Source organism: Megalops cyprinoides, chromosome 6 (genome assembly GCF_013368585.1).
Source record: "Megalops cyprinoides isolate fMegCyp1 chromosome 6, fMegCyp1.pri, whole genome shotgun sequence".
NCBI classification, from domain to species: Eukaryota; Metazoa; Chordata; class Actinopteri; order Elopiformes; family Megalopidae; genus Megalops; species Megalops cyprinoides.
The window spans coordinates 40980001-40992500 of NC_050588.1; the positions used below are offsets into that span (position 1 = coordinate 40980001).

The window sequence follows — 12500 nt, forward strand, 5'->3', positions numbered from 1 at the left end:
GGTCCCCGGTGCCTCACGAGACCCCCAAACCCAAAGCGAGCCCTCCTGCAGTCGCCCCAAAGCCCAGAAAGGTCCCAGCCAGCGTTCTCCTCTCGGCCCACAAAGCGCCGGTCCCAGACTCTGGCGTGACCTGCCTGGGTACCTCCCCGACAGAGAGGGGTGTGGGGGACCCGCAGAGGGTGAGGAGGGAGGCGCTGCGGAAACTGGGGCTCCTGCAGGACAAGGAGGACGTTTCAGGACCTGCCAGAGGAACGGCCCCAGCCCCGCCCATGTCCCTGCCCCCAGCCCCACCCACGCCCCCTCTGCAGAACCCCTCCTGCAGCCAGGGCCGCCCACGTTCGCAGAGTCACCTACCTGACCCCCCCGCTGCGCTCCCAGCCCGGTCCCTGACCCTGGAGCGCTCGGATGTAGGGCTGAGGAGCGGGAGTCACACCCCCCACAGCCTGCAGCTCCGCCCCCGCTCACGCACCACCTCTCTGGGGGACGGGAAGGACGTCAAGGAGGCACCTCTGATACCCCGACACCCCAACGGCGTCAGCCAGGTCAGACAGGAGGCGCTGAGGAAGCTGGGTCTGCTGCGGGACTGAGGGGCATTTGAGCTGTCCCGGTGACACACATAAACACACAGTAACACACTGCTCACTCTGCAGGTGCTGTGATCTGTCACATGAGGGGAGTTCAGTAAAGTCACTGTGTTCTCACCACATAGTGATCCTTTCACTGGCCCCTGTCCAGGGCCTCATAACCCATCCAACAGCACCCACTGACAGAGCTACAGCTTTACTCATGCAGGTAAATCACCCGTTCAAGGCTGCAACAGCATCGTCATGAGGCATGTTAGGTTTGAGGTGAGGGACCCCTCCCCCTTGTGGTGTGAATACCTGCACAATGAGGTTTTACATCCATGAGTAAAAAAGTCTCACTTCCTGTTTCATACTATATTGGTCCCAAATGAGTTAAAAAACACTATACAAAATTATATTTTATAAATTCTCTTTTTATATAATAAAAATATACTATCCATTGTTAATATTTGAATGCTTGACATTAAAGCTGGTCTCAGCTTTGGGATTTCTTGTGGGCTGGATTTGTGTGGAACAGAGAGCTGAATGTGTTGCCAGAGAGTGCAGTGAGATTAGTTTAAAGTGCCTTCAGATTGCCTCCCCTTATCAGACTCAGCTGGTAACCCAGGCCTGCTGCTCCATGCCTGTCTGCAGTGTAATCAAGCAGCCCATTAAATTAAATGGCTTCAGACAAATAGGTAAAGAATTCCTGTAATAATGGCCTCTGAATGCCCTCCCTGACTTCAGCTCAGCTCTCCCTGACTGACTGCACAATGGACCTCCTCAGCTTACATATAATGTTCCAGCAACCTTCCTGCCACAATATCGGCATAGTATTGTGCAGCAGACCTCGTTACCCGGGCGACCCATAGTGATGTTTCCCCACGGTGTCGCCCCACTTCCTGTGGTTCCCTGAATGTTTGTTTTATGTTCTAAATGTGTTGCAGTGTGAAAGGGTTTCTTCATCTGTGTTATCCTAAAAAATGTTTTCATAACACAGGCCGTCCACCCTCTGATATCACGTTGCTATGATATCTGGGCACTGTTATGAGTCAGACCAGCAACAGTGCCTGTTTCAGCGAAGGGTTTTGCATAGCTTAGGTCTTTCATCTTTTCCCTGGCAGAACAGCCGCTGGTCTGATGGGGAAATGAGACCAGAAGCCCTGCCTTATCTGAAACAGGATACAACAGAAGACCAAAATAAGGGTGGCTAAGGATCAGGTGTATCCTCTCACCTGACACTCTGCTGAGAGAAACTCCACAATTTAATTTAAGGCCTTGAAGCCGAAGCTGTGTAATAATCTATTTATTTAAATGAAACTAACTTTTCACTACGTTTTATGTAAAATCAGTGTAGCCTGTGTAGTGTGTTAATTATTTTGTCTAGTGTTATTCTATGGGTTGTATTTAAAAGCCCAAGCTATTGCAGAGGGAGCTGCTTATTTACTGTATGTGCTCAGTTGAAAAAAAAAAAAAATTGCACAAAAGACATTCGATGGCTGGATGTGATTCAGTCAGTGGGACTGCCTGTGGATCACTGAAATGAAAGCTCAAAATGCAGAGAAGAGTCAGGAGTCAGAAATGACACCACAGGTTGACCAGTCGAGAGAAATAAAACCTGTACTGCGTGCTCAGGGGAGGACTGTCAGACAGGAAGCGGAATATTTTCCATTGTGTGTTTCATACTCTGTGAAGTGTTTTCCACCACAAACTAACCACTCAGCATTTAACTCCCTCTAAAATGCCTTAGATGACACAGATGGCCAAACATCACATATGAAAATGAAATATGTTGTAATATATTGAGAAATATTTTGTTTAGCCCAAGAATTTTCTTTGAAATATATTCTTAATGGTTTTGTATGGCATGGGCGGGAGCATGAGTAAGATCCAGGGGGAAAATGTCATTTTGAAGAGTCTGACGCTGCCGATGCTTGCAGTGCTGAAATACTGTGAAAGCTCCCCCTAGTGGTGATATATGGTACACAACTGTCAAATTAACAACTGTGTAAGGTAATTTTTTGGACATTCAGTATCTGTTTTGATTCATAGTTTTTCATTTCTGGGTATGCTACTTGCCTATTTTTATGGAATATCGCGTTCAGTGATTTATCAAAATATTTTTCATTGTCAATCAATAAAACTTTCAGATATCAAGTTGCTATTCTCAGTATGAACTAATGCACCAAACGTATGTATTCTCTCCTTACTCATGACACAGGAGGGTATGTTTCCTCCATGGTAAACATTTGACTTATATTGGAGCACACCTTCAAAACATTACGTAAGAAGCAGTCAAATATGCGCAATACTGATCATAGTCCATCTCTGGCCCTTCTGAGGAAGTCTGTAGCTGGCATCTCTGAGCTTTATGATAACACAAGCAAAGGGCTTCAGTCATCTCTGATCACGACATATTTTTAATAACAGTGGATGAGTATGTGGGGCCTCAGTCGTGCCGAGCTCATTCTTGAGGGAAACGTTTATCCTTTAACTCGAGGTACAGAGTGTTTGGAGACATTAATGAGGCCAGAGAAAGGCCTGTAGGTACAGAACACCCAGACGCCTTCCTATGCGCCGCTCAGCCTGCTGAACTCAGGCAGACCTACAACAGACACAGACTCTCAACATGTCTGCTCATTTGGAATGAACATTTCTCAAAGGAAGCTGGATCTTCTGACTTGTCTTGGTGGTTCCAGATGTTGGAGAGGGGTCAGGAAGTAATCTGGGGTGTGTCAAGACAACAGACAAGCCAAAATGGGGACATAGTTAAAGCTCAAAAGTGACGTGCCAGCATGCGCCCGATGGCTCTCAATGTGCAGCAAAGCGTACAGCACCCGGCATCGTATTAGCACGGATCTTTAGCTCTGAGCCTTCAGAACTTCAAATGAGGTCCGTCAAGGTGCATTTTTCTCAACACACACGTGGTCTGCCCTCTAGCGGTCATCAACAGGAACGACGGCAGTGTTTTTCTTTCGTCCTGTACTTAGACACTTAAATATCTAACTTAAATACTTAACTATTTTTCATCGCATTCTGAATCAACTTCAAATATGGTTCTACTCTCTCCTCTACCACAAAATGAATTCATTTAGAGTTCGAAGTTAATATTCAAAATCATATTGACTAATTCAGAATAAATTTAACAGTGCAACAAAATCAAACCATCCATATTTTCTCATACCATTCCATTTCATTGGCAAAGAGCCACACACAACTCAAAGTATTATTATTATCGCACAGAGTTATGAGGTTACAGTTACTGTGCCCCACGCCCATTCTCTGATTTCTATTTTTATCCTTTAAAAGCATCTCATACACTGAAGCAGTGTAATACCAGACTATTTAGACATAATATCGGCTACAAAGTATTTCCAGATCCATGCGGCTTATCAACACTTTCTAATTCCAATTTCATGTTAGAATGAAGACATTAAAGATGTCAAACGTAGTCACCTATTAGAGATTACAATGCTTCTCCCTCCCGCTCCTTCCCGTAAATGTCTGATTTCTCAGCAGCAAACGGTTCACTGAGCCATTCTGCCCGCATCTGAGATTCTGTATAGAATGGTTTACAGTGTCTTACGCAAAATCCACCGCTAATATTTGTTCATGTTGGTCTAATTAATTATATAGCCGCTTAGTCCCAAACTAACCATTCTCGCTGTTTTGGTGTAGGCCTAGATCACGTGTGCGTCCCGTTGCCATGGCGAAAAAAATGCTGGCAAATTTTTAAAAACAAATACAGTCGTGAAGCTGGATGACCGGGGAAGCTTCCGGCGCGCCTGCGATCGCGGCCGCGCTTTCAAACCGAATCTGGAACATAGAACCGTACGGTGCGCTTCTATTCAGCGCATTCACCCGGCGCAAAGCGCGTCTTCACGCTGCTCTTACACCGTTTCAAACGCTGCTGTTACACTCTGTGTGTCATTATTACTCTTTCTGTCGCAAAATGACGGGGCATTTGTGCAGATGGGGGGGGGCGAGGCGGGACACGTAGCGTTCGCCTTCAGCCCTGGACGAGACCATCTGTAATTAGAATAGGGGGGAATATACACATCACACAACCCTAAAACATTAAATATTAAAAGACATATATGGAAATTGTAGCTGAGTGATAACGTACAGGTTTTCTAAATTGTAGTGCTATCGATAAATATAAAATTATAGTCATAGATCAACATTTAAACATCGTAAACTCCAATAAGTTTGCCTGTTTTTGGTAGTGGTTTATGCCGCTGTGAGATTTGAACTCCACGCCGCTCCGCTCCGCTGTCAGACAGGTACAGCTGCGGGCTGGAGGTGCAGGTAACCGGCACTGCGATCGCATCTGGATTTACACATTTTCCATAACAACTTAGAGGAGGAAACACACATTTCACTGAAACGACAGGTAAGACGATGATGTGGCTTGATAACGAATGTTCGTATTGTGAAAATGCTATGTATATTGTACCCTTTATTATATGCCAGAATATTTCTACTAAATCAGTAATATATTCAAAGGCATTGTTATATGTAATACGTATAGCTGCATTACTGTTTTCGTATGTGTGTCGCGTTATGTAAGGAAAATATGTGTCTGTATTCGTATATATTGCCTATGGAGTGGCGAGGTTAAGATGAATAAAAATAATGTACTGGTACAGGAACGGCGTCTATAGACCTCCTTGGTTACAGAACACGAACACAGGGATGTTCGGTTAAATATAATTATATCGCCGACACTACTGATCTGAACAGAGATCGGTGTTTTTCTTTCTTTCTTTCTTTTGAAAAGGGTTGGATCCGATGAAAAAGGCAGATTGCTGCGTTTTGAGTTTTGCATTAAGGTATTGCAGCAGTTCTAAGCGATATCTTTACTTTTTTGGTCCAGCCACCATGTCGAACGCCAGCAAAGGCGATGGGCCCGGAAGCGACGCGCCTGCCGGCGTTCCGGACCTTCAGAGCCCGGACTCTCCGAGCGGTAATCCGGGCGCTGCGCTGCGCTGCCCGCACCGTGCCGTCTGCACGGGTTTACATGCTTTACATTTCAGTGTTATGCTCATATCGGCGGGGTTTAGCTGCTGTGGTCTTGTCAATACAGCGACTTCAAATATGTTTATTTACGCATGTCCATCATCAAAAAGACTACACATTAAAATATAAAATCCAAAACCCGGACTTCATTATGTATTAAATATATCCCGTATGCCGGAATTATGAAAATATACAATTTATTAACACTTTCACATAATTATTGTATGTTTTAGAATACAGTGTATTGTAAAATCACATATAGAGTAAAATGTATGTTCAATACTATAAAACTGCAGATATGAATACAGTTAAATTAAATTCCATATATACGTACTGCATACAATTACGTAAATGTCCATACGTTTTTAGATTTCACATTTCTTTCTCACAATAGGAATAAAAGTTGTCTCACCTTGGTGTGTCCGTATGTCTGTCTCTTCACAGGCAGTCCCCCCAGACAGCTGTCTCTGCTGGATGTGATGCAGATGGAGAACTGTTTGTCCAATATGACCCTGGCGCACGAGATAGTGGTCAACAGAGACTTCCACTTCACACAGAACTCCCCTCCCAAAGACAGGCATGTTTAACAGCAAAAGCTCTGTTTTGGTTTGCTCTCATGCTACCTGCAGACTGTCCATGGCAATATGATGTACAGTAGTTGTAATATATATAAAAAAACTTATATGGTGTCAGCTGTGGAAGTGTCTTGTACAATTTTTCAAATTAGAATCTTGTATGACTTTTTCAAAGCCATTTGTGTTGCCATCTGAGTTTATCCAAGAGGTATAAGTTGACATTCATAAACAAAAATCTTAGCATTTGCTCAAACATGAACATGCATTATCAACATCAATCCCAGACTGTCCTGTGGAAAAGCCAACTCTACTAATATTACTGCTGGGGTGTTTTCATGTTGTATCTTTTCAGCTTGGAGGGTAGAGTGAAGGGGATTGTTCACCGTGCATTCTGGGATAGCCTACAGGCCCAGCTGTCACTCAGCCCTGCGGATTACAGCCATGCGCTGTGCCTCCTGCAGGAGGTGAAGGAGGTGGGCGTGTGATCTCACAGCAGCTGTTTTCCCCTGTGTTGGGCCGGCTTTCTCACCCTCTCCCGCTCTCCCTGGGCAGATCCTGCAGTCCCTGCTCCTGCCGAGTCACACTCGGCTCCAGGCCCAGCTGGAGGAAGTTCTGGACATGGCGCTGATCCGACAACAGGCAGAACACGACGCTCTAGACCTGCAGCAGCTCAGCAGCTACATCATCAGCACCATGGCGACACTCTGCGCCCCTGTCCGTGACCCAGAAATCCGCAAACTGCAGAACCTCTCAGACCCGGTGGACCTGCTGAGGTGAGGAGTGGAGGGGTAGGGGGCCCACAGAGCTCTGAGCAGAACAGAGAGCTCACAGAGAGCAGAGAGCTCACAGAAAGCTCACAGAGAGCAGAGAGCTCACAAAGGGCAGAGTGCTCACAGAGAGCAGAAAGCTCACAGAGGGCAGAGGGCTCACAGAGGGCAGAGAGCTCACAGAAAGCTCACAAAGAGCACAGAGTTCACAGAGGGCTCACAGAGAGCTCACAGACAGCTCACAGAAGGCAGAGAGCTCACAGAGGGCTCACAGAGAGCAGAGAGCTCACAGAGAGCAGAGAGCTCACAGAGGGCAGAGAGCTCATGGAGTGCCTTCAGGAACTTAGAGACTTAGGAAATGGTAGGAGAACTCCACACAGTATGCACACATGCACAGATACACACATACACACTCACACACACACACACACACACTTCTGTATGAGCTGAATGCTCTCTCTCCCTCTCTTCTCCAGGGAGATCATGCGGGTTCTGAGTCTGATGAAGATGGACATGGTAAACTTCACTGTGCAGAGCCTGAGGCCACACCTCCTGCAGCAGGCTGTCCAATACGAGCGTGCCAAATTCCAGCAGATCCTGGACAGGCAGCCAGGTGAGCAGGCAGCTGACAGAGCCAGGTGTAGGTACCTGGGCAGACGCAGGCAGCTGACAGAGCCAGGTGTAGGTACCTGGGCAGACGCAGGCAGCTGACAGAGCCAGGTGTAGGTACCTGGGCAGGCGGGGCCTCAGCAGCATGGCTCTGGATGGGACCTACAGGCTGCCTTGGTCTCCTCGTCCTGCTTATCTTTCTAATTTCAGAATAGGAAAGGATTCACAGTGGACAGGGCTTAGCTGGCAGACACAACAGCAGCATCAGTCATTACAGTTACAGATATTAAATTACAATCCATCATGTGGTCAAGGGGTCTTTGCTATAAACCCCTTCAAAGGTTTCAACTGTAGTTTATAAGAATGAAATTGTTTAAAATACAAGAAAATACCATCCTAATGATATGTATCCTAATGACTAAATGGTTTCCAGCCTCCCTGGACAATACCACTGCCTGGCTGCAGGGGGCGGTGTTGGAGGCAGCCACAGCTGGCTCCAGCACTGAGAGCCCAGAGCAGGGTGTAACCCCGCCCACAGGAGGCTTTCCCCGCAGCCCTGGACCAATCAGCCCCAGTGCCGCACTGAACCGCGCCTACCTCCGTCTGCTGACCTGGGACCCTGACAGCCAGCTCTATCCCGAGGTACGGCAGGGGGCGCCATTGTGTTACATTAAATTACTGTCAGCAGACGCGCTTATACAGAGCAACTTACACAGGTTGCAATTTTTATCCATTTATACAGTTGGATATTTACTGAAGCAATTGTGGGTTAAGTACCTTGCCCAGGGGAACAGCAGCAGTGCCGCAGGGAGTAAAACCAGCAACCTTTCAATTATAAACCCTGCTCCTCACCGCTACACCACTCTGCTGCCATCTGCTGGTCCATCTGCATTACTGCATCACCTGCAGCGCTGGGGACCTTGGCAGACACAGTTACATACTGTAAACTCCTGGTAATCCTGTGTATCTGAGCTCAGCATGATGCAGCTGGGACAGCACTGGAAGCTACTGAAACATGTGTGACACGTACATGATGTATATGTGACCGTGTGGAAAAACACGGGCGTAAACTCACACACTACAGGAGGGATGCAGTCATTATTTCCATGGGATTCCCTGCCCCTGGAGTCATTAAGGGCTCAGAGCGAGGCTGTATATCAGCAGGAGGCACGGTACTTCCTGCAAAGAGAGCATGTGGCTAAAACGGACCCTCTGCTCGTCCTGCAGACGGTTCTGATGGACCGGGCCCGGCTGGAGGCACTGGGGCAGACCCTGCAGCTGCTGGTGCTGGAGGCTGCAGTACTGCTGGTGACCAGCACACAGTGTGGGGGCGCTGTGATCTCTGCTGCAGGGTTTGTAGGTAACCTTAAGCATGCCATTACTGCCCTACTGGAGGGCAGTCACAGGAGGTAAGAGCTGTCTGTCCGTCTGTCCGACTGTCAGGGCGTGCAGGTAATCCTCACACAGGTGTGACTCATGAGGTTTTTCAGTGTTCTGGTCCTGCCAGGGTCAGCCCTGTGCTGCTTAAGGTCTCTCGCCTGCACATTCTCAGAGCACCTTCCAGTCAGCAGCTGATCACACCTGCATCAGCATGCTGATTTTACGTTCATTTAATATATCTTGCAATAGAACACACCCTCAAACTGAAACCTCGGCATGTACCTAAATACACATAAACTTACAGTTAAGCATCATTAATTGGGACATACACTGTATGGACAAAAGAATCCCGACGCCTGACCATTACACCAATAGGGACTGTAATGACATTGTATTCAAATACATATACTTTAATATGGAGTTGGTCCCCCTTTTGCAGCTATAACAGCTTCCACTCTTCTTGGAAGGCTTTCCACAAGATTTTGGAGTGTTTCTGTGGGAATTTGTGTCCATTTATTCTGTAGAGCATTTATGAGGTCAGGCACTGATGTTGGGTGAGAAGGCCTGGCTCGCAATCTCCCTTCCAGTTCATCCCAAAGGTACTCAACGGGGTTGAGGTCAGGGCTCTGTGTGGGCCAGTCAAGTTCTTCCACACCGAACTCATCAAACCATGTCTTTATAGTCCTTGCTTTGTGCACTGGGGCAGTCATGTTGGAATAGAAAAGGGCCTTCCCCAAACTGTTGCCACAAAGTTGGAAGCATAGCATTGTCCAAAATGTCTTGGTATGCTGAAGCATTAAGATTGCCCTTTACTGGAGATAAGCCGCCTAGCCCATACCCTGAAAAACAGGTGTGACCAAATATTTTTGTCCATATAGTGTATGTGGGAACACTCATGACAAATAACAAAAGCAGGGTTATGCCCCAATGCAAGATGACTGAAGCCCTTCTCTGGCTGCTCAGGGACTTCGACCTGCAGGAGGCGCTGCTGGTGCTGGGAGAGCAGGTGCAGAAGCAGGTGGACGAGGTGCTGAACGCCCAAGGAGGGGGTGCCCCACCCCAGGGGAGGGACAGCCTGAGGGGGCAGATCGCAGACCTGGCCCAGGAACTGCACCCCATCCGCGCCCTCATAGGTCAGCCGAGCCGCTGGAGCTTCGGTGCAGCGCTGTACTCACACCCGTATGAACCCTGAGAATGAAGCACCAGAGCACTGCGATCAATGCTGTGAGTGTGGAGTGTGAGTGTGGGGTCGCTGCACGCATTCTGAGTTCTCCTCTTCATTTGTGTTCTCCGAAACCAGGGGCGCGGATCCAGAGCTACCTGCTGGCAGTGCTGGGGGCGCCCGAGGGCCCGCGGGGTGTGCCGGTGCCCCCCTCCCTCACCCTGCTGGCCGGGGAGCTGGGCGAGCTGAGCTCCGCCCTCAGGAGCATCGTCAGCTTCAACCGCGCCGTCTTTGGCCCCTACTACTCCCCCATCCTCCGGAACCTGATCCTCCCCCAGGGAGAGGTGGAGGCGGGCGTGGACTCCCGCTAGCTCCGCCCACCCGCCCCCCACCCCCAACACCAGTTTAAACTGATGGCTCAAGGCTTGTGTTACTGAAACCAGAGACCACCTGAATGTAAATAGCTCCCAGCACATTATGGGTTCTGGTGAGAACTGTGATGTGTCTGGATCTGGATCAGTGCTTTCGTTTATCTTCTGTCTGCTGGCTGTCTGTCTTTTCATTCACATCGCGGTGTGGGAGTAATCACGCAGCATTAATCGCGGTGTGCAGCAGGTCCTGGGACAGAAAGCATGCGCCAAGTGCAGCTGCACTCAACGCTTCACATGTATTTTATTAGTAATTTAGCTGCCCTTTATTAGTGAGCTGTGAGAGTGCTGTACATTAGTTCTGCACATTCAGAGAGAATCATAATCAGAATTTATAATCTTTCAACATTTGTGGTTTTCTGTGTGGACTATATGTTGTTTTGAATTGTATGCTTGTTGAGTTCATGGTTACCTGTACGCATAAATCGGTGGCTATTATGGACGTATTCTTAAAGCACTTACCAAAGATAATACAGATATAAAATGCTATGTAAAAATAAAAGTCTTTTAGAAACTTACCAACTGCACACGCTGTTTTGGGAGAGCGTATATTTCTAATATGATCGGCTATGGATATATTATTCAGGTCTTTGGTATATTAAAGGTTATGAATATCATAAACGGACTGCTGGCCCAGGAGACAGGGAATATGTGTATGAAAGGTAAAGAGGAGAGCTCTGTGCTGATAAATACCGTGAACACGGGCACCACGGGCCCTCAAAACCTCCAAACACCTCTAGATATGCAGAATCGAGCACTGCTGAAGCTGATTCAGTCTGAACAAACGGAACACAATCACTGCACATCAGATCATAAAATGAGTTTTCAAGGTTCCACACACCAGAGTGAGGCTACGACCACAGGATACCTCAACACTGAGACCACTCTAGGACAGCTCAACACTGAGACCACTCTAGGACAGCTCAACACTGAGACCACTCTAGGACAGGTCAACACTGAGACCACCCTCGGACAGCTCAACACTGAGACCACTCTAGGACAGGTCAACACTGAGACCACCCTCGGACAGCTCAACACTGAGACCACTCTCGGACAGCTCAACACTGAGACCACTCTCGGACAGCTCTGCCAGGTTCTCTGTGGGGCCAGACCACTTTTTCCTGTCCATCTTCACAGGATCTCGTGTAGATCAGACATTAATAACTCAGCCAGGAGACACAGATGGGTTACCACTGCCTTCATTTATTAGTCTTACAGGTATGAAAAATAGTTAAAAAAGAGTGGAAGGCTCAAGATTATATACATGTTTTGTAGTGAGGTCAACCTGAGTTCATTCTCTCGGTCTGATTGTTGTCCTTCATGGTGAGAAAGCACAGGAGTCAGTACCACGTAGCAGTCTGTCCTTTACCTCCAACAAATACCACAATGCATACAAACATACATACATACAATATACATATTCATAAAAGCGCAAACATTCAAGTATCAAAACACAGACCATTAGTAATGATATCACAATCCAATGCTCTCATCACGACTGTAGTCATTAGACCCAGGTTAATGCCTGTTAACCAGCTCTACACCATTCCCTAATGTGCAAACAGAGACGAACCACTCAAGGTGCACACGTTAATCAAAGGAACATGGAGTACCATAGAAATCCAATTACTGAGTGAAATCTAGAATGACTGCATCTGCTTTTGGGGAATGATTATTCTCACAGGCACTCCATACAGGATACCTACTTCCACTGGTAGCTAAAGCCAAGCTGTGATTTATTTTTTGAAAATAAAACTACATATAGAATAGTGGATTTACAAACAAGACATGAATAGAGTTTGCATTTCATTTAAATTTAGGAAGGGGTAGTTTATGTATGCCACTGTTTTTTTTCGGATAGACGTTTCACACCCTGTAACCAGATTCAGTCTGAGCATAAAAGACAGAGAAAAACGACCACTTTTAAAAGTAAACAGAAGCTACACTCTTTTTCCACTTTCAAAGCTAAGCTATAAGAGATACAACAGATGAAATGC

At 47.0% G+C, this 12500-nt stretch overlaps 2 protein-coding genes across 2 annotated transcripts in view; both read left to right on the forward strand.

The window, feature by feature from the left end:
* Window positions 1-587, forward strand: part of LOC118779653 (specifically androgen-regulated gene protein-like) — an 8543-nt gene extending 7956 nt beyond the window's left edge. Inside the window, exon 4 of the mRNA XM_036531830.1 lies at window positions 1-587. This exon is cut by the window's left edge and continues 369 nt beyond it. Coding sequence (XP_036387723.1) covers window positions 1-587 — 587 coding nt within the window.
* Window positions 588-4824: 4237 nt separating this feature from the next.
* On the forward strand, window positions 4825-10938 carry LOC118779532 (T-complex protein 11-like protein 2). Its single transcript, XM_036531685.1, has 10 exons — window positions 4825-4956; window positions 5440-5529; window positions 6027-6159; window positions 6510-6630; window positions 6710-6930; window positions 7401-7537; window positions 7967-8175; window positions 8761-8942; window positions 9877-10046; window positions 10214-10938. The coding sequence occupies exons 2-10, from the start codon at window positions 5445-5447 to the stop codon at window positions 10444-10446; spliced, it is 1491 nt and encodes a 496-aa protein (XP_036387578.1). The 5' UTR covers window positions 4825-4956; window positions 5440-5444; the 3' UTR covers window positions 10447-10938.
* Window positions 10939-12500: the final 1562 nt, after the last annotated feature.